General features: G+C 35.7%; 1 protein-coding gene across 1 annotated transcript in view; it reads right to left on the reverse strand.

Moving 5' to 3' along the window:
• Positions 1 to 23,636, reverse strand: part of LOC137389683 (phenylalanine--tRNA ligase alpha subunit-like) — a 50,631-nt gene that overhangs the window by 8,510 nt on the left and 18,485 nt on the right. The window contains exons 6-9 of the mRNA XM_068075762.1: positions 22,522 to 22,650; positions 22,183 to 22,298; positions 13,892 to 14,076; positions 1,083 to 1,251 (exon numbers count right to left, since the gene is read on the reverse strand). Of these exons, the coding sequence (XP_067931863.1) occupies positions 1,083 to 1,251; positions 13,892 to 14,076; positions 22,183 to 22,298; positions 22,522 to 22,650 (599 nt within the window). The remainder of the gene's footprint in view (positions 1 to 1,082; positions 1,252 to 13,891; positions 14,077 to 22,182; positions 22,299 to 22,521; positions 22,651 to 23,636) is intronic.

Below are 23,636 nucleotides of genomic sequence, written 5' to 3' on the forward strand. Positions count from 1 at the left end.
CGTAGATTAGAATCTCTTTCCAAAACGGCTAAAATGGGACGTAGTTGTACAAGATGGCTTCTGTTTACACTTTCATGCAACCTCATTCGTCGAAATATTTTCACAGATATACTTTGCACATTCAATAAAACCATGTTTATTGTTCTTACGCGTCTGTTTTATCGTCATTGTAATGCTGTCACTTTCAGAACTGATATCTTATAACCTACCGCAAAAATTCGTTCAATTTTTTAACCTTAGCTCGGAAGAGTACTTATCATTGTCTGATAATCATGATGAGCCTGTTGGTCACCTGTAATAATCGAGAAATGCTGCAGAAATTATTCGCCGAGTATGGGTCACAAGATCAGATTACGACTAGACGATTAGACCAAGCCGAAGCAAAACTGTAAAGTAGCGAGCATCTATATTTGATACCTATATTTGATACGGGTCTTCGGTAAAACCCAAAGTGTTTGTCATAAACTAGTGCTACGAGAAGTTTTATATTGAGCCCTTTATTGGCCTTTCAATTTACGTGAGAACAACACGTGACAAAACAATAACCAAATGTAATGACTACGTCAAAGAAATAAACTGATTTCAATCTACGTCCGTTTCGTGATGGCTGCGATTTTCTGTTCGTTTTGGAGCTTTTAAGAGCTTGTAATCACATTTCCACATATTTTGCACCTGCAACACAACAGAGTAAGACATGGTGAATCTTTTGATACCAAATAACTGTAATGTGAATGTTGTTGAAAGTCAACCTTTAAAGAATATTGACTCTAGAGGCACTGTGGGAATAGCGGCGGCAGCGGAGATGGGCATAAAATAATGCCAAGAGCTTCAGATAATTCTCCAAGGAAGCTACGAGGCTTCTGTTAAAAAGGCAAAGCAAAGCGCCAAGAAACACAGTGAAACAGTCTAAATTTGATATTTTGAAAATATTGAGAGCCCTAGTGAGTGCCAGCATTGACTGATAGCATAGGAACATTCAAAGTACTGACAACTCCTGAACTGAGAAATCTCCATGCCTGTATAACCTGCTGACAACAGAACTTTAACTTTGGTGCAACTATGCATTTCTGAGAGGAACTCACCAAGTTTTTGAAAGAACTCATTTATTACTCCCATGAGATCTCCCAAGGTCAGACCTCTGTCAGCAACAACCCCTTCTATCTGATGAAACTCTGCTAAATGTGTCATGTCCAGCGTCTCATTCCGGAAGACTCTGTCGATGGAGAAATATCTCACAGGGTGAAACTCTTTCTATAAGGTGAAAAAGATCAAAATAACTATGAGGTAGATTTACGGGACCAGACCAGACAGAGGCTGCACTGCACACTCCGTAAATGTACACACACGTCAATGCATGCACAAAACATTTTTAAAAACAAACATATCAAAAAAGCTGCACCTCATGTCTGAATGAGTCATGTTATACCACATATAGCAATTCAGAGAAATCTTTACAAGGAAGTTTATGGCAGCCATATTATTCATATTGGCTCTTGCCAAAAAACGTTGAATTTCATTAACATGAGCAGACAACTCCTGATTTGCACTCAAGCATTGTAACTGTTGTTTGTTACCCTCCGTAAAACAACAGAGGCACAGTCAAAGGTTTAAATACAAAATTAGCTCTGTCTGGTAAAACCACTGAATGTTGCAGAAAATATTTCTATAAGAATGCACTAGAAGTCATTTTATTCACTTTAATGCCTAAAAACCTATGATAAACCCTGCATAAATACTGCAGATTATGACGATAAGCATTAGAACAAATGCATTATTATATATAAAATTACACAAAAAACTGAATGTAAAAACAACCTTATATGTTAAACTTAAATAAAATAAAAATCAATTAAAAAGATTTATATCGAGACTATACTTTGCAGACCCATGAATGTTTCTGTGGACCTGAAGTCTCAGACAGTCAACGCAGAATAAGTGCAGTCTCAGACAGTCAACGCAGAATAAGTGAAGTCTCAGACAGTCAACTCAGAATAAGTGAAGTCTCAGACAGTCAACGCGGAATAAGTGCAGTCTCAGAAGATCAACTCAGAATAAGTGAAGTCTCAGACGGTCAACTCAGAATAAGTGCAGTCTCAGACAGTCAACTCAGAATAAGTGCAGTCTCAGGTCAACTCAGAATAAGTGCAGTCTCAGACAGTCAACTCAGAATAAGTGCAGTCTCGGGTCAACTCAGAATAAGTGCAGTCTCAGGTCAACTCAGAATAAGTGAAGTCTCAGACAGTCAACTCAGAATAGGTGAAGTCTCAGACAGCCAACTCAGAATAAGTGAAGTCTCAGACAGTCAACTCAGAATAAGTGCAGTCTCAGACAGTCAACTCAGAATAAGTGCAGTCAAAGACAGTCAACTCAGAATAAGTGCAATTGTAATGGCCCTACATTATATACTTTTTATTATAACTTTTTTTCTATTTTAATCAGCTTCTTCAATTAAACTTGAAAACATTTTTGAGGAGCTTCAAATGTTTAAATTACTTTGATTGTAGAATAAATATTTGCGGATATTTGCTAGAATTTGTGTCTTATGCTGGCAGATTTTAAAGATAATCACCATAAGTAGAGGTTGAACTGTATTGCATTGCAACATGTAGGGGAGAGATGTGTCCAGTAGAGTAGTAGGAAGTACTTGACTGGAATATGTAGGAATGATTAAAGGGTAATATTAGCCTTGACCCACTAGGTAAAGGTGAAACTTTGACAAATCCTCAAAGCTCGAGTTCGTTTCAAAGGTTTTACATGGGTAGCAATTCAAAGAAAAAGAGTCTTCACATTACACTTTTTTGTAGCAATGATGAAGCGCAAGGTGATGCGAGTGTTCAACGGATGCAAGGAAGACAAACCAGCATATAAATCCTTGTATACGCCTATTCACAGAGCATTCACAGATGCGGAAAGTGTCCGCCTTAATGTAAACAATGGAGCAACCGATGTCTAGGGAATGCTAACTCACCGCTCCAGCTCATCTATCTGAGCTAGTGTAGAAACAACAAGGAACCAATCAGACAATATCTTTAATCATGTTTGAACTGTTCAGTTGTCATGGATACCGGATGATCATTGAACTGTCCTCTAAATTGGACTCAATGTTTGTAGACAAAATGCTTGAGTATTTCAAAATCAGTAAGATTAGTCAAATATTAGCAGCAAGTAGTAACTGAAAGATGCTAAATGTAAAACAAAATGGCTTAACTCACCACCAACCCTATTCTAATCAAAAAGCAATGCAAAAAGGCTCTGAACAGACACCGGGTGAAGCAGATTTATACAAACATTAGTGCCTGCATGAGTTGGAAATATCCTGCGTAACCAACTTATTAGGCCTATCTGGTATTGTTATATACCGTAAAACTTCTATTTGAATGCCATGGCACTCTATTTTTCAACCCTCTTCTATAGTGGCGTTTAATTAGAGGTGGTGTTCAAATAAAGGGTAGCCCTATATTCTTCGACTAGCTTGTCAGGTTTTTGAGACGATAAATTTAATCCTTTTAAGGCGAACTGATGCTAATGTTGCCCATATTTTACATACTCCTTTGACCAAATCGACAATAATGCCATCGGACTCATCATTTTTTTCTAAAACGTGTTCATGTATGTCGAAGTATGAGACCGAGTAAATCAAGGACCTACTTTGATTGTAAAATATTTGCGTTGTGCTGTTATTAATTCCGATGGAGTTAAAAAAGCCTAAAGCTTTGGACCTAAAAAACGGACATAACGGTTTTAATTTTTAAAGATGTTTTTAACATTTTAAAGTTAGAACACGTCATAACAATGGCTTGTAAATAACAAGCCATAAATAATGATTGCTATTACCTTATATGGTGTTCCTGAGGAGTATTCTCAATGTTAATCAAAATGCTTTAAAGTCTTCAGGTTATATTGTAAACCACATTATGAACGAATCTGAAAACAATGAATACGATTTAGACCTTAGTGACTTGAAATCGGAGTGTAGTTCTGATGATTGTGACGATCGATCTTCTCAGGTACACATCATTAAAATTATGGTAACCTCTACAGCAACAACGACTATTGATGTAATCAAGTCTTTATTAGTACCATTTTGTGGACACTTTTCTACTGATAACTTTCTATTATGGATTCATAAAGATCAAAAAATGTCAGTGACGGTCAAATAGAGGTAGGTGGTGTTCAATTGATGTGGCGTTAATTTTTCAACCCTTCTTCCATAGTGGCGTTCTATTAGAGGTGGCGTTCAAATCGAAGTTTTAAGGTATGTAACTGCTAACCAATGAATAATAGAGTTGTTAGCACTCTTATACCCATTAACTATGTGTATGTTTATACATTAGAAGGTCATATGAGTGTCATATTATGACATGCGTGTCTTTAAAAGCTCCATGATTGTCAGCTGGTGTTTCTTGAACTTTCTTCTACACTAAATGTCGAACATTAACTTAAGTTCGTCATCCCTGGATAGCCCTAGTTCTTAGATAAGAATTTCTATTTAACAAAATGTTACAGTAGCCTTGGTTTTAAACCCATGTGATCTGTAATTAATGCATTAATTTCTGTTGAAGAACTTAAATAAAATGCTATATCTAATATTGAAAAGAATCAAGCATTTCCGTGACAGTTCGCCAACAATCAGTCTGAATGAACCTAGAAACTCAGCGGTACCAAATCTCTGTATCTGACTCCTTGGCAAATGCTAGTTTGCAGTTTTGTAAAAGAAACATCAGCTGTTTGAACAATTACTGTTTCTCTCAAGTCTAGCGTAGGAAGCAGAGTCAGCAGATGCCTTGAGGGTATGCCTTGATGCCTATCTATAAAGATACAGCCCACTCAGTGTCATACAGAGCATAAGTGCATTACAGAACAAACTCTCTTGTGGGTTGTCTATCTAAAATCTAAAAGACAACTACTTAGTCATGCGAATGAATGAATTCGCTGCCATTGCAGACCTTTCATCAACCTTATTAGCTAATGAGACACAGGACAGCCAGCTAATAAAAATCACTAACGGCCATACATAAAGTTTCCTGGCAGACTAGCCTCCCGCGACTAATTGATGTACTTTTCTTTTGATATTCACTGGCCGAGATTACTTAATGAGCCGAGTGCACGAGAACCGATAGAGACGAAAAAGGGCAATATTCTTATGACATCACAAATATATCCATCAAGCTTAGAAATGTTTGTCAACTAACATTGAGGTTGTTTATTAAACTATGGCTAAAAGCTACTAACAATGTTTGCACTAATAAAGCCCCCCCCCCCCCCCCCCCCCCCGCCACCCCGCTTGAATCTGAGCGTTTCAAAAAATGATGCCATTCAAACGCTTATATCTCTGGACAGGGCTAGTCTACAAAGACAAAAATGACATCAAATTGTAGCTGATGTTTCAGCCTTACATTGGTCTTAATTTCATTTGAATGACTTTAATAGTGCATATCTTTAAGAATGAAGAGTTTAAAACCATGCAAGCAGTTTCCATATGTTCATCTAACAGTGCGGTTCACTTATGGATATGACAAAACCTCTCAGGTTCCAGTATGGAAAAACTGGAGTACAGACAAAACAGTTGCCTTAAAAAAGAAGAGACTTGACGGAGATTCAGTTTCACCCCTGTGCCATGAATCTTGTAAACTGCAGTGGGCTGAAGAAATATAGAAAGAGTTAGAAGTGGTGAGCGACAGCAAATTGGCAGAGAAATCCAGTTTCAAAGCAAAAACAAATTTTTTTAATACAAATTAAAAAAATTCAAAATTAATTCAAAAAATTCAATTCAAAAAATTAAATTCTAAAACAAACATTGCAAAGTTATTTTCCAAACAACATAGTAAGATCCCTTTTAATGTTTTATAACAGAAACGGATATGCAAGAATTTGAAGGACGAAAATTTTCAAATTTTCACCTCAAGCATGCTTTGAAAGGGGATGAAGCTTAACAGGTAAATGCTCTAGTGACTGAGTTAAGCTTTTCAATTGAGAAGCTCACGGCGACAGTGAGTTAACAACTCTAGATATTTTAAGGGAGATACCACAGGTTGCAGCAGTTGTGCGAATTAACATCGGAATTAACCAATAAGGTAATTGCTAACAAGATGCTCTGTACAACTGGCCGACGCAAACAAGAGTACATGGCCTGGAGGAAACTAGTTTTCCGTGTTTATAGATAACAAACCAAGATTGGGGCAACATGTTTTCATGTACTGGATATTGAAAATGCACTTGTACAAGTGTGTCTAAAAATCTGTGACAGACTATGCCACAAGCTAATATACACACAAGCAGTAAGTTGCACAAACATGTTATTTTCAAGCATTGCTAAATATAGCAGAGTGTACAAAGAAAACAACTCCAAAGTACTATTGACTGTCACCGATTGTTTATAACAAATGGTGAAAATTAAGTAACCTATCTCTTGAAGGAAACAATTAATGCTGCCAGCTAAAACCAGTAAGTTTATACAACAGTTGTTGAATATCGAATAACACTACCGCACCACGTATAATCAGATGGTGCATGTAGCAGTTGGTCAGGTGTACAACTTTGAGAGGAGCAAATTCCTTTTGGCACCTGTGGACACCTGTGTAGCCATGCATCTTATCTATCAAACCTGGTTACAGCTCATAAATAGATATGATTTTAATAAATGCTTGTTATTAACTGCTGAGATTATCTGCTCAGATTTTGACACTGCTGCCTTGCTGAGTTCCCGAGGAAAGGCAGCGGTGTCAAGGGAAGGCTAGATCATCCCTACTTTTATGACGACGGAATGAGAAGACAAATGCACGAGGTGACATGGTGGTTCACTTGAATGCTGTACCAACGGTACAGTCCACATTTTTTATTATAACAAATGGTATGATCAGAAACACTAAAACCGAAAGCTATGAGAGAATTAAAAGCACTGAGAATAGTTTACTATAATTATGTCAACACTAGAGAAAACACTAGCATTTAAATACCTAAAACTATAAGGTAACACGGATTATCGAGAAATGCCTGAACAGTAAACAAAGCTAACTACAGTATGTCCATATAGCTCTAATATATGTAAGATGTTAGAGCTATACAGACAGTTATATATATAGCTTATATAAATAAGCTATATATACAAGCTTTATGTATAAATTATATAAATAAATTAAATAAGATGAAAGTGTAAGTTAAATTTAAAACAACTTTATTATTAGTAATTTAAAGCACTAATCATCATCAGCAATAATCATCAGATCTGTGTTTAAAGCAATAAGTAAAGCTAGTATGTGTATACTAGCTGTACTACCCGGCATTGCCCGGGTAATAAAAAAGTCTTTGGACAGAAAATTGATTTGTATTTAACATATAAAAACATTTGCCATTCCAACTTTCAAACTACATATCATGAGAGAAGTGTTTTGTGTAGTTGAAATTAATTAAAAGAGAAAATAAAAACAACTGTAAAGGTTTTCAAACTTAGTCAAACAACTTTTGAACTTCGTATCATGAGAAAAATGTTTCGCCCAGGTCAAAAAATTTAAAAAAAGCTATAAAACGGTTTAGATGTAAATGTGAAATAATTAGCAAATAATAGCTAAATTAAGTCAGTTTTGCTACGACTACAATAAAAGATGATTCGATTAATGATACGATTAATGCGAACCGAGAAAAAAAAATCTGAATATGTAGAATTGATAATAACAATCCTTGCATAGAAGTGTGTGCATGCGTGTAAAATGGTTATTTGGATTTTGTTAGGTTGATGGTTATTGTTTTAGGTTTAAATAGTTGGTTGATTTTGTTGGTTAAAGATTATGACGAGTTTTCTGCTCGGCCTGTTTGAATGGTAAAAAAGTAAGAAATGAAACCTACACTGAAGATTCATCAGGAGAACATCATTCTTGTAGAAGAAATAAATTGGGAGAAAATAAAAACAACTGTAAAGGTTTTCAAATTTTGTGAAACAACTGTAACTTTCAAACTTGATATCATGAGGAAAAAGTTTTGTCCAGGACAACTAAATAAAAATAAATAAAACAACTGTAAGGGTTTTCAAAATGTAAATTTAAAATTTCATAACTTGATAGAAGTGTTTCGTTGAAATGAATTAGAAGGAAAAACAAAAATGTAAAGGCGTTCAAATGTAAATATGAAATCATTAGCAAGTAACAGCTAAATGTAGTCTATTATGCTACGATTACAATAAAAAACTATTTGGTGTACAATTACAGTCAAACATGGATAGCTCGAACTTCACGGGACCGAGCGAAAGTGTTCGAGTTATCAGAGCGTTCAAGTTATCAGAGCACTGTCACAAGTCCATGTATTTATTTATTTATTAGTAGATACATGTACATATACAAACTAAAATATAAATCAAAAGCATAAATGGCTTGTTTCAAATTAAATGCTTCTAATGTAAAGTTTAAAACTTTTTTATCAAACAGTATAGAGCTTTTTTATCACTTGGGATTGGTTTGTTGTTTGAGGTGGTGTTATTGCTAGGACGTTTTTTAGATTAAAATTGGCAAAACTTGATCGTTGTTGAAATGCTCAGAAGAAAAGACATCTTTTTCTTTTGAGCATTTTAACCAAGATCAATTTTGCCGATTTTTCTTGAAGTTTATGCGAAGGTTACCTCACTTTTCTTTGCTTCCGAAGGGCAATCGCTAAGCGGATCTTTGGTAAAAATCAAATTTCACCAAACCTTTAGAAAAGTCGTTGACAAAAATATTTTGCCGATGGTGGTAATAACGACGCCTATGAATTACGAAAAGTTGACATTTACCTCTATGGCTTAGAATAAAGTGATTTTCTAAAGCGATAACAACCGTTTCGGCAGCCGTTGGGCAAAAAATTGTTCGAGTTAACAGAGTTGAGGTCGAGTTATCTAAAGTAATTTATCATTACGTGGGAACGGACCAAAGAAACCGTTCGAGTTAACCATGTGTTCGATCTATCCGAGGGCGAGTTATCCATGTTTGACTGTATATGATTTCAGTTCGTTTCAGTGTTGGCATGCAAAAATTAGCATGTAGGCTAATATCGTAGGCTATAGGTACAAATCATCATCACTAAAAATAGTGCCAAAATACTATGTTAACCTTAGTAACTATAGATTCCTACAATGACTTTAGTTTACTAAACATGTATTTGAAAGAAGTTTTAGTATGTATTTTAGTAAACCTTAAACTTTTAACATTTGTTTTATCGTTGCGAAACGGTTTTATTGTAACGGATGCCGGTTATACCATATAACGGATACCTCGCCATGGCAAGTTCAGCGACGTATATCTTTTAATAACGTATATAATCAGTACACACAAATAAATTAGCCATAACGAAAAAAGATGAATAAGCATCGCATTGCATATACTTAGGTTCCAATATATTTCTGAACAGAAGCATCGTAACTCGTGAATGCAAGGCTAAAATAATTAGCGCATGAGATATGAGGTATATGATAACCTAACTGATCACTATGTCGTTTTGACCCAGTGGTAGAGCATCCGTCCAGATAAGAACCTTGTCGATATATTCGTAGTGAGTTAAAACCATCAGATAAGAACCTTGTCGATATATTCGTAGTGAGTTAAAACCATCAGAAAGCAGAGTTTTAATATCAAGATTTAAAGATCTATAGCTGGAGGGAATTGGAGAAATATATACAGTGAAACACGGACAACTCAAATTTCAAGGGACCGGAGCAAAAGTGTTCGAGTTATTAGAGCATTCAAGTTATCAGGACAGTCATAAGTGCACGTATTTATCAGTAGATACATGTACATATACAAACTATATATCAATCAAAAGCATGGATTGCTTGTTGCAAGTTAAAGGGTCTCTCGTGTGAAGTTTTAAATATTTTTAATCAGAAAGTATAGATATTTTACTATCACTTGAGATTTGTTTGTTGCTTTAGGTGATGTGACTGCCAGGATGTTCTCAGATTAAAATTGGCAAAACTTGATCGTGGTTAAAACGCTAAAAAAATACATACGTATTTTTCTACCGAGCGTTTTAACCAAGATCAATTTTGCAGTAAGTCAGTTATTACAAAACTGCTTTACTATTAAAAACCCATTATCAATTTTGCCGATATTACTTTAAAGTTATCCAAATTTTACCTCGCTTTTCTTGCTTTCGGAGGGCTTATCGCTAAGCGGATGTTTGGTAAAATTTGATTTTTGCAAACCTTTAGAAAAGTCGTTAATGAAAATATTTGCCGATGTTGGTAATAACGAGGCCTAAGAACTACTAAAAGTCGATGTTTATCTCTATGGCTTGGAATAAAGTGATATTCTAAAGCGATAGTAACAACCGTCTCGGTAGCCGTTTGGCAAAAAACTGTTCGAGTTAACGGAGTTTGGGTCGAGTTATCTAAAGCCATTTATCATTGCGTGGGAACGGACCAAGCAAATCCATTCGAGTTAACCGAGGGCGATATATCTGTTTGATATATCCGAGGGCGATTTATCCGAGTTTCACTGTATATAGATATAGTAACTAAAAGCAGGTGCAAAAGCGTATAAAAAGAGAACTCTACACTAAAAACCTACAGAGTAATTAGTGGAGTATGAAAAAATACTAAGAAAGTAAATTTTCAGTAAAAGCGCACGAAACAGATTTGTAGCGTTATTGCTGAAAATTTACTTTCTTTTTAATATTTTTTCTATTATATACGTATATGTATATAGATATATATTCTGTTAAACTGTATTTGAACGCCACCTCTATTTGAATGCCACCTTTATTTGAACGCCACCTCTATTTGAACACCACCTCTACTTGAACGCCACCTCTATTAGACCGCCACACCGTATGACATTCTTGATCTATACAAACACATAATAGCAAGTAATCTGCAGAAAAGTGTCCACAAACCCGTACTAATAATGACTCGATTATATCAATAACAATTATTCCTCTCGTTGTTTCTGTTCAGATCAAAGTCCATTTTCCAACTCCAAGTCTTGACGCTTTTTTCGTTAAAACTTGAAATGCAACACCACAGAAATAATTAACAACCGTATCAGGCTAATAGCAGTTCCTTTTTTTTAAGGCGGTATTGATACTTCAATATACATGTATGCGAAAAAAGTTTTCGCATTAACGATGGAACATGTGCTACTACATATTTTGATGATAAATTTTTGAGGCCATTTTGATTACACGTGGTTACTCTTAATTGGCGCGAAAAGTGTATATCCTAAAGCGCACCGGAAAAAAGTTTTGTCCACTTGAAACATTGTTTCGACGCTAATATCAACTAGCGCAGCAGTACAGAAGAGGATTTGAGGTCAGGAGACACTGTGGAAGGTCTTTAAAAGCCAGCAAAACATGAAATGGTTCAAAACGGAAGCAACAATCAGAATCCAACTGGCCGAGCAAACGATGCTAATATTTTTTGTTTAAAAATGTTAATTTTTGTTCTTGAATGTATTAAATATATGGTTTGTTTATATTACTTGTTCTTGAATATATATTTGTAACATTTGACAACTTACTATTATATAACTTATAAATTAGCAGATTAATAGTATATTATTTAATAGCATGATTGCGGTAATCTGATTTTACAAAGGATCAACATGCGTAACTCCTCTTCTACTGCACATGAAAAGCCAGTTTTGGCTGTAATAAACATATCAATGAGAGCAATGAGCTCTTATGCAACTTTATTAAATATAATTATAAAATGAAAATACGCTTTCCAATTTAGGACAAAATAAAAAACTTGAACAGCAAATTGTCAGCTATAAGATTATTGTAGGTTAATTGCAAGCAATAGATATCAACTGGTGGAGACATGTATCAGCTTCCTCGTGCATATTTATTTAGAGATCTACGACAAGTTGGAGGTAAGTTAGCAAACTTTTTATGTCTAAAAGAGTTGATGGCGCACCAGGAGGAGAGTGCAAAATATAGGTGACATTCGATTCGCCCGTGAAAGGATTAGATTTATCTTCTCAATACTTTGACGAAGTGGTTGAGAAATACACTGCCACCTTTATCTGAACGTCACCTCTAATAAAGGCGGAAAAAATATACATACATTTTATACAACTATATATATACATATAGCTGTACGAAATAAAATATATATATACATATAGCTGTACAAAATGAAATATATATATACATATAGCTGTACAAAATGAAATAAATGAAATATATATATACATATAGCTGTACAAAATGAAATATATATACATATATTTCATTAATTAAGAAGCAAAGTTTTGGTCTTAAACAATAGATGAACTAAAAGATGTAAAAAATGACAACTAAACACACTTTACTGCAAATTTTTTATTTGGTAAGAACCAAAAAGTTATTAAAATTTCCATCACCATCATCAGGTGCATGCTAAAAAAATTGCTTTTTGCTAACAAAATGGCTCTTCTTTTGATTTTTTGATATATATGATTGTATATATCACTTTATTGACAACAATTTCATTTCAAATAGAAATTTTTTTTCAAATTAGACCATACAAGAATCATAAAACAAAAACAAGGCAAAAGTAAGCCAATAAAATCGCATGATTCGACATATAGCAATTAAAATACCTTTTTTTGCTAAGAGAATAAATATTAATTAAGGTAGTACAGTAAGTTCAATGTACAGACGGTTCCCAACCTACGAACGCGTTACGTTCTGAACGATTGTTCGTAAGGTGAATTTGTTCGTAAGTTGCTTCAGTGCTATATTTTGTATTATAATTTATGTTTAAGGCCTATATAAGTATATTGAAGGTTTATATAAGTATGTTTAAGGCTTGTATAATTAACCTGTATTGGTTTGTACTGAAAAAAATTTAATAAAATGGAAATAATACTTTGGTGGATGCCAGGCCACGACACTGCATTTCTTATTTGTTGTCCTTTCTATTATAATGTTGTTTTAATCGTTATGCTATCACTTATCGTTGTTGTCTTATTTTTTGTATGTGTTGTCCGTTTATTATATTATTGTTTCACTTGTTATGCTATTGTTATATCTGATATACCGTCATAACACCATCACTTATCGTCACTTAGATTGTTGTCATACCAACGCGCTAGCGGTCCTATTCATTCACCTTGTTAGCCGGTGTTCTTACCGTTTACCGTTAGCCGGAACGGTTGATACTATTGTATATAAATGAGTGCGCTTATTTATTAGTTGAGCAGAGCAAATAGCCGTATGCTCCTCGGCTGGTGAAATTTCCCTCGCTAATTAAAAGCTGAATGAAACTACATGCACTCTCTTATCTTTATTTATTAGTAGAGATTTTGCCAAGTAAAGGCCGGCAAATCTCTTTACAATACGTATGTAAAGTTCATACAAAGTGCAAACAAATAATTCGAAAGTTAATCGAGTTACGAACAACGTACATGCGTTCGTATGTACCGTTGTTCGTAACTCGAATGTTCGTAAGTAGGGAACCGTCTGTAATAAGTATTTGACAGCTCTGGACACCATGATGGTAAGTTGATAGTATGACATTTTCCTCTTTAGATCTGTCCGGTGGAAAACATTCCACAGTATCTGTGTTTGCATGCTCACATTAGACCATGAATCATAGAACAGATTACCCATTCACGGGTGTTTGTGAAAAATAAAAAATGGACTCTGTCAGTTTATAAGTTTAACAAAAACAATGATGACATATTGTTGCTGATAGTTCAAGGGTCACTACTCTATAGAAATAACTCTATAAAAATAACAAGTCGAACAAATTGTTAGCAAGCTTGTACGAAAACTAAGGTATCATAGCTAACACTTGTAGAATATGGCTCGATTAAACATTAAAACTTGCAAATGACTTTGGAAAAGCCAGACTAAAACCTGGGACAAAATCTTTTTGGATTTGTGTTCTCTCAAAATTTATCATATTCAATAAAATGCCAAGAACCCGCTATAAGCTGCCACTTACCATTTGACCTAGCTTGTAGAGAAGTCGGGCACTCACTGCTGTAGTGTGAGTTCTTAAAATATTTTTCTGCGCCTCCTCTATCTTCCAATCATATTTATAGCCCTGAGACCCGTACCCGCCGTGACTGTGCACGTTTTTGACACGAGCCAAATAGTCATCAGGGAAGTTGGAAGAACTGACTGGGTCTGAAAAATGAAAAAGCGATTGGATTAATTAAAAGCATGTCTATCAGACCTCGTAAGGATGATGCAGGAGGTCTCTCAGCCAGAAGCTATTAGCAGATCCATTTCATTTCCGGATAACCACAAAGTTCTGTGAATAAAATGAAAAATCTATCAGAACGTGTGCGTTGCTATACAAACAACCTCCACCACAACATGTAGCTAGCTATGTTTTTCTGAGCATTTAAATTGCTATATATGATTATGTCGCTTATGAGTTTCATGCGCTATCAAGCGAACAAAGGCAAACACGCCAAAAATTAAAAAAATTATTCACGAAATAATGGAGTAGGTAGAGTAGTCAGATATAACCTACAAATAATATTAAATATTTATACTATATAAGCATCAGATAGTAAGTGTTCATCATATGACAAGCTATTACTATGGAAAGAAGGCAGCCACCGGTGACACCCTCTCCACGACATCTAAATGGTGGCCATTATGTCAAACTTGACAAATTTCTTACGCAAAGGAGAAGCAGCAACTTCATATATATGCCAAAGTATGAACCCTTCAGGAGTTATCTGTACATTATAACCTCTTCTATTAAACCAACTTTAATAAAATTACAGACAAGACCACAACGAGACAGATCACAGCTTTTTAGAAAGAAAACGAGAATGTCCGGCTTCGAAATGAGAGGGCGGTGGGCATGTCAGAAAATATGTTGTTATTGTATGTCTTTCAAGGAAATTCCAGCTGCCTCGTTAAGTCCTGCAAGTGATTGATGAATGCTGCACAACTGTGCCCCAGGCACCAACATGATCAGGCTAATGCATAACAAGATCTCTCCCAAAGGACAGCTCCCATACTGAGATAGTTAGCCTATGAACCTATAAATATACTGATTGAACTGAAATAGCCCAAGAGGGTATTTATGAATGGGCAGGTACTATGACTAATGTCCGGTCTCTTTTCCTGCTCTTTTTTGACAGAGTGAGTTGAGAACACCAGAGACACGAGATTTCTTGATTGGAGCTTTCAATACAACAGGAAGAGGAGACAATTACCTATTGTTTATCACCTAATACTCAACAACAGCTTGCAAGGTTGAGATAGTTTGAATGTAATTAGCGGGTAAACATTAGGTACAAAGCAAACACAGGATAATACTGTTTGGAGAGTTCACTGCATTCAGAATATCGCGAGACAATGAGAACTACTGGTTCAGCGGTACAGCGGTATAACCATACATGTATGATGTATATACACATACATTGTACTGATACAAACACTTGTTTTTTAATGAATAAGAAAGGAGCACTCAATACATCGAGTGTAAAGTGAATCGTACTATAATATAAAATATTAAGAAGCACTTGGCTGTTAGTCAACAACTACAAATATCAAGTAAATACATGTAGATCAGCTCTCATCCTTCTTTATGAAACTAACGTTTGTAATGATATATATATATACATATATTTGTATATATATATATACAATTATATATACATACTGTATATATACAGTATATATACAGTATCTATACTGTATATATACAGTATATATACAGTATCTATACTGTATATATACAGTATATATACAGTATATACAAGTATACAGTATATATATATATATATATATATATATATATATACATGTGTATATATGTATATACATGTAAGTATATACATGTGTATATATATATATTACTATGGCAATGACTATGTACTATATTACAGACAATGGTAATACCGTGTATATATATGGTATTACCATTGCCTGTGTATACATTTACTAACTATAGATACCATGTATAGTTAGTATTCCTATTTAGAATAAATAGATAGGATAAATAACATATATTTTTTTAAAAGGATTCGAGCAATGAGCAATGGCTTCTTTCATTTAAGTGCAAATGTTAGGCGCTGGCAAAAACTAACATTTTACAATGATGTGATTTGATGCACAAATGTAATTAGCTCATGTTATTTCTTTTGCTCAGAGAGCACAACTCCCGTTTGCAGCTTACTGAGTTATTAACTTCTTGTACATGTATATGCACAGGTTGCATCCCACGGAACAGTTGTAATGTTTTACATTTCTTCATCTACATTTTATGTTTTCTGGCATAATTATGTCTCATGTAACTATGTTTTATGACATAATTTATTCTATATATATATTATTATTATTATTCTATATATATTATTTCATAGTTTTATCTGTACACTTGCTTGTACAGTTGGTTTTATATTTATGCTCATCTATGCTACGGATTTAGCCACGAATAGCTAATTTTTGGTGTTTGACAATTGAAGGTGTTCATCAGTGAGTAGTTATTATTAAAACAGTTTTCCATAGCTTTTAAAAACTTTTTGCCAACATTAGTAGTTATATTAGCACTGAATGGGGTTGCAGCAGATTATGTTCCTTTGTCTGTTCCATCTATCTTTAGCATTGGATCAGGTGTGAGCTTGACTTGACATTCTGTGAACAAACATGACTGGTAACAAGCAGACATGAATGATGAAGTGAAGAGAAGCTGAAGAAGAACATGACTGATTCCTCCTAACTGATGCAATCTTCAGATTGCTCACAACCTGTAGTTTAGCAAATACTGCAGTAGCAAGTGACTATCATAAAGCAGTGCAATTCAACTGCAAAGAATTGTTGCTAACTTCTATGAGTGAAACGTTCTCTTCTTGCTACACATGCCTGAAATATGATGATAATAATGAGACAATGTATGCATTATTATTATCAGTTCCACAAATTTATGTCGGTGAAAAGTTTCCAGATGTTAAGTGGAAGTTATGAAAATCCTATTACTCTTCTACTAGCATGACTAATATACCAGTAAGTTATTGTGAGAGTTACTTTAGGTAGAGCGAGGTCTAGACTTTAAAATAGCTTTTATATCAACATTCTTACTATATACTCTAACAAGACTTACAGTAAACCATGACTTTCTCATTGACTATATCAAACTTTATAAGGAACCGTGAAACAGGAAACCACATAAAACAGAGAGAGCACAATTCCAAAATTTAATAATTCAAAGATCATCTTTATGTCACAAGTTCATTTTGTGTTACTATTGTTTAAGAAATGTTGATTTGCAGAATAATTATTGTCGTGCGTAAAAAGATTGCTAAAAAAAGTGACAGACTGCGAACGTATTGTAGAAATTGTCTTCCCTTTTACATAAATGCCCACATTCAACCCAGGCTGTAATAACTCTAGAGATTTATTACAATAAATATATTTCAATTAACCTTGCAAAAGTCACATCGCCTCTGATCAACGTCAAATGAGAGTGCAGATATTCGTCGAGGGTGCAGATATTCGCTGAGGGTGCAGATATTCGCTGAGGGTGCAGATATTCGCTGAGGGTGCAGATATTTGCTGAGGGTGCAGATATTTGCTGATGGTGCAGATATTTGTAGAGGGTGCAGATATTTGCGGAGGGTGCAGATATTTGTCGAGAGTGCAGATATTTGCTGAGGGTGTAGATATTTGCGGAGGGTGCAAACATTTGCGGAGGGTGGAGATATTTGCTGATGGTGCAGATATTTGCTGAGAGTGCAGATATTTGCTGAGGGTGCAGATATTTGCGGAAGGTGCAGATATTTGCTGATGGTGCAGATATTTGTCGAGAGTGCAGATATTTGCTGAGGGTGCAGATATTTGCGGAGGGTGCAAATATTTGCGGAGGGTGCAGATATTTGTCGAGAGTGCAGATATTTGTCGAGGGTGCAGATATTTGCACTAGCGTTTAGAGTTGAGGGCAGTTGTTTTTTTAAATAACTTAGCGCAGCTTTGGAACATGATCGATTGATTATCTACACATTAAAGAGACACATCCTGTATATGAATGCTGACACAAATCTCCAATAGAGTCTTATGTAATGCACCCTTTAATATCCGAGTGCGACCTTTTATCACAAAACAGTTTTACTAACACCATATAATATACAAAGGACTAGCGCGTGATTGGACTAGGCCAACCAGGATGTGGCACCGTGGCTCTGTTGAGTGCTAAAAAGTGAGCAGACAGGCGTGGTGCAAAGATATTAAAAGTAACCCAAGCATTGCCGTAAAGGTAGCTAGCGGTCTCTCAAGAGACTTTTTGCCTTTTCAGTTTAGCTGAGACCAGCTCGAGTTACACGTTGGGTGTGGTGATACCGTACAGGATGAAAATATTCGTTGGTCATAAAAATTCATGATTTCGCGAACAGTCAATTCCGCGAATTAATAAATTCCATGAATAATTAGTTCTATTTTTAATCACAAGAAAGAATAACTACTGCATCAAATTGAAAACTAGTCGCTAGCCTAGTTTTTAATATAAATACTAAACCTAATTGAGTTCCAAAACATTTTTAAAATCATTGCCTGAGCTTTGAGCTAACACCATTGTCAATGCATCACATTTATTTACAAAATTATTCAAGGTTGTCACAAGATATGCAGAATGGCGTCATCGCGAAAATAGCCGCTAGGCAGAAGTACTAAACGCAGCCGAGTTCCAAAACTTCTTTAAAATCATCGCCAGGCTTCGAGCTTTATTGCCATTGCATCAAACTTCACAAAATTATTCAAGGTTTTCACAAGTTATTCGGCATGGCTTCAGCATCGCAAAAAAGCTCTCTTAGTCTTTTTACATTAAAATCAACTCCATCAATCTCTAATACCGAAGTTGAGGAAGATCATGATTCTGATCTGGACATTATGGTATGTATTTGATTTGCAGTGCAGATACGTTTTTCCATATCAACTGCATTAGTTAATTCTTTTGTTTAAAAACTGATCGCTTTCATTAAATACTTCAGCTATTGTTTTTGCACTTCCTTAACACTCGTTAATATTTTTTCTTTTTTGTGTTTACTACAGATTACGAATGAAACAACCTACTCCGATTACGAAAACTAGAGACAAGTAGTAATATTCATCAAGGCAGGAATATTGGCAGAGAAGCAACCAGTCAACCTAGACCCCTTCATCGACAACAACTCCTTGATATCGCTGCAGCAAACATGATTAAATTATATATTTTATTCATGTATAGATATATTATAATTTATTACAAACTTGAGTGCACAAATAAAATATTTCAAATACAAATAAAATTTTACAAACAATGAATGGAGTAAATATAAACAGTTTAGTCCATATGGCGGTTGTCTAGAAATGAAATTAAACTGGTACTCTTGATATGTGAATACTAGCGTGTAACGGTGCTTTCTGACTAGTTATTTTGGTAATAGCAGCTCTGTCGCTGTCACTGTCTTGGGTAAATGTTGAAGGCGATTCTCTCGCTACTACATGCCTGGTAAGGAAGTTATCATCAAAACTCTCCTCGTGGCTTACTATTGCAAAGTTCTGCCGATTGGCCAAAGATTTGTGCTCGTAAAGGCGTTTTTGTTCCTTTTTTAAAAACAGATATATTCTCCTCGTAAGTACCTGCGGTCACTTCAACCTCAATTTCCAGACCTGCCTGAATGATTGGTGATCTTCTAAGAATGACATCTACCACCCTTGCAATCATTGTTTTTCGGTGTATGATGAAAAATCTCTCTCTCACACTAAAACAAATAATGAAGTGGTAGGGATGGAAAAATTAAGTATTGCGTTTTACCGAAGAACTAAGTAAAATTCAACTAATTTAGTAAATGTAAAAAACTCATTACTTACCACAAGTTGTTGGCTTATCAAATGCCTCCAAAGCGATAAATATTCGTGAAAACTTCTGGACGCAGCAAAAATTATTTACGGTAGCTTAGCATGATCGCTTCGCCGTTGTAAACTAAATATAAACCAGAACACGCGGTGTGCGCATGCGTAGGAATAACTCTATTACTAGCCGCAATAGAGTTAACTTTTCCTATAGAGTGGCAGTTTTCAGCCGCGAATAAATTCATCCGCGAATATGCATGAAAAGACAATTTTCGCGAAATATAACTCCGCGAATAAATTCATCCTGTACGGTATATGACAGCTACTATACAGTGGAACCTCGGTTCTCGAACATGATCCATTCCAGAACGTTGTTCAAAAACTGAGTTGTTCAAGATCCGAAACAATTATTCTCATTAGAATTAAAGGATGTAAACTGTAATCTGTTCCAAACCGAGATAACAACTTCGGTGAAGTATTTTTTTTAACATTTTACCCTATAAACTGTACTGCATACTATAAATAAAAACAGGTATATATTGATCGTGTTTATTTTTAATAAAAGATTCTTTATCTATGATGACGAAAACAAAAAACAAAAAGTAATCATTTCGTATGTTTTGCTCTTAAAACATTGAAAACATTCTACGTTAGGATACAATACAAAAAATTGCAGAAATTGATAACGAAACAGCGAAAAATATAAGATCAGTTACATCAAAAATCGTCTGAAAAAATATAAACGGCAATGGCACGTTTACTTCACATCTTTGAAGGAGAATCTTCATCCAAAAAAATTTAGGGTAACTCGACTGGAAGAGTAGTCTTTCTAGAAAGTCTCTTCGGTAGAGGGACGTTGTCCCAGATGGTTCCTTGCTTTTTATAAAGAATTTCTGAAGCATAACTTGCTTCTCCCCATGTTAACGATTGTTTCCATGCTGTTTCCGGAGCTGTTCCGAATGTTTAATTCTAATGCGCATGCTCCGGTTTGGTCGTAGTTCGGTGTGTCCAGCTATAGCTATTAAAGTCCGTAGTTCGGTGTGTCCAGCTATAGCTATTAAAGTCCGTAGTTCGGTGTGTCCAGCTATAGCTATTAAAGTCCGTAGTTCGGTGTGTCCAGCTATAGCTATTAAAGTCCGTAGTTCGGTGTGTCCAGCTATAGCTATTAAAGTCCGTAGTTCGGTGTGTCCAGCTATAGCTATTAAAGTCCGTAGTTCGGTGTGTCCAGCTATAGCTATTAAAGTCCGTAGTTCGGTGTGTCCAGCTATAGCTATTAAAGTCCGTAGTTCGGTGTGTCCAGCTATAGCTATTAAAGTCCGTAGTTCGGTGTGTCCAGCTATAGCTATTAAAGTCCGTAGTTCGGTGTGTCCAGCTATAGCTATTAAAGTCCGTAGTTCGGTGTGTCCAGCTATAGCTATTAAAGTCCGTAGTTCGGTGTGTCCAGCTATAGCTATTAAAGTCCGTAGTTCGGTGTGTCCAGCTATAGCTATTAAAGTCCGTAGTTCGGTGTGTCCAGCTATAGCTATTAAAGTCCGTAGTTCGGTGTGTCCAGCTATAGCTATTAAAGTCCGTAGTTCGGTGTGTCCAGCTATAGCTATTAAAGTCCGTAGTTCGGTGTGTCCAGCTATAGCTATTAAAGTCCGTAGTTCGGTGTGTCCAGCTATAGCTATTAAAGTCCGTAGTTCGGTGTGTCCAGCTATAGCTATTAAAGTCCGTAGTTCGGTGTGTCCAGCTATAGCTATTAAAGTCCGTAGTTCGGTGTGTCCAGCTATAGCTATTAAAGTCCGTAGTTCGGTGTGTCCAGCTATAGCTATTAAAGTCCGTAGTTCGGTGTGTCCAGCTATAGCTATTAAAGTCCGTAGTTCGGTGTGTCCAGCTATAGCTATTAAAGTCCGTAGTTCGGTGTGTCCAGCTATAGCTATTAAAGTCCGTAGTTCGGTGTGTCCAGCTATAGCTATTAAAGTCCGTAGTTCGGTGTGTCCAGCTATAGCTATTAAAGTCCGTAGTTCGGTGTGTCCAGCTATAGCTATTAAAGCCCGTAGTTCGGTGTGTCCAGCTATAGCTATTAAAGTCCGTAGTTCGGTGTGTCCAGCTATAGCTATTAAAGTCCGTAGTTCGGTGTGTCCAGCTATAGCTATTAAAGTCCGTAGTTCAGTGTGTCCAGCTATAGCTATTAAAATATAAAAATGAAAGATGTGCTTTGTGCTGGATTTGATCTCAAAACATTCGGCTAGTAAATTTATAAATTACACTGATTAAATAGGGTCAACTAATCTTCTCCGCTTTCAACTTTTGACACTCAAAACTTGGAATGTGACTTCATTTTTTCTTTGCCCTTAACATACATGTATAACTTTTATATCAACAATTTGATCATGTACAGCTATAAAAAAACAGAGATACTAAATACTCTCTACTCCTGTCTCATAGACTTACACATCATACCTGACAAGAAAAATGTATCGTGAGCATCTCGGGCTGGATGCTGCTGAGGCTGAAATAGGGCATCAAAATTCCAGAAGCTGCTCTCTACAAAGTTGTTGGTTGGCATTTCGGTGAACCTGTATAATAATGACAAGACTGGGTAGGCATCACTTTTCAACTAATTCAAGCCACTGGTGTCATCTCAGTGCCACCTGCATTCTCTTGTCAACATACCTGAGAGCTCATTGTCTGCTAATGTTCTCGAGTCACTATATCATGTGTATGCGGAACATTTACTTTTTTCAGATACCAGCTAACTTCACAAGATGTGCAGCCAACAAACATGGAAGACTACACTACCCCATCTCAAGGAAGATCTGTCTGTACTCGGCTCGAATCTTGAGTAGTGGGTGGAGATAACCGCCTGTAGGCATAACTCCCATTGCGTCAAAGTTCAGCGGCTTGAAATCTTTAGTCTCCCAGGAACGTCTAAAATCAGACCGAACCATTCATATTCATTCTTGTTGCCTGATTTAGTAATACTCCTTGAGCTTCAACTGTTAAAAATATCTCTAATTTGACTGACTGTGAGAAGAGGTTTCTTGGTAGACCTTCCCGGGCAGGTTCCACCTGTGGTACAGAAAAGATACAACAAAAAAAGGAAGCATGCTTGTATGAGCTTGAAAACAGGAAACAGGAGTTAGACAAGAAACGAGATGGACTCAATTAGACAGTAAACAGGAGGAATACAGTATTTTATGGGTTGAGCACATTATATAACCATTAAAACTACAGCTATCTTCACATGAGATGGTGATGCATAATACATGTGATTGTAATATTAGAGAAAAAGACTGAAAAACCAACAGTTCTGCACGGTATGCCATTAGGTGGCAGCTGACTGCTTTATTATTAGTTATTCCAGTTCCAAATATAGACGTCCAGTCAGGGCGTTTATTCAGCCCCAGCATTTGTTGACTTACGGTCTAACGCTGAAAAAAGAGACTGCAGATATTTACATGTATGTCTATTATTCATTTTGACACAAAGAAATTTCCATCAAAAAATCAATGACAGATTTAGCTGACAGACTTTTTATATCTTTGTTTTTTAAATATTTCCTGCCCTTCCTGTTTACAGCTTATACAGTGTACAGCTGAGTTTATACGTTCCCACAATATCTATAAATTACATTGGATCTTTACGTTAGCAAACTGCTAATACGTATGCACGAATAGACTATCTTGCAATCTTGATATCTGTTTGCATTTATTGTTTGCACCCCAACTAAATACTGTAGATCAAACTGTCGCAGAAGAAGGTCATGACAACTTGTTATTTCCTCCAAGAGTCAACAATTCCTGCTAATTTTTAAGAGACTAAACTTATCATTAGCCTGTGGCTAGTGAATCGGCAGAAAAAAATGTTCACATCAAGATGAAGTGGCTATGCTGACCCCAATCTCTCAATGTGAA

Source organism: Watersipora subatra, chromosome 3 (genome assembly GCF_963576615.1).
Source record: "Watersipora subatra chromosome 3, tzWatSuba1.1, whole genome shotgun sequence".
NCBI lineage: Eukaryota > Metazoa > Bryozoa > Gymnolaemata > Cheilostomatida > Watersiporidae > Watersipora > Watersipora subatra.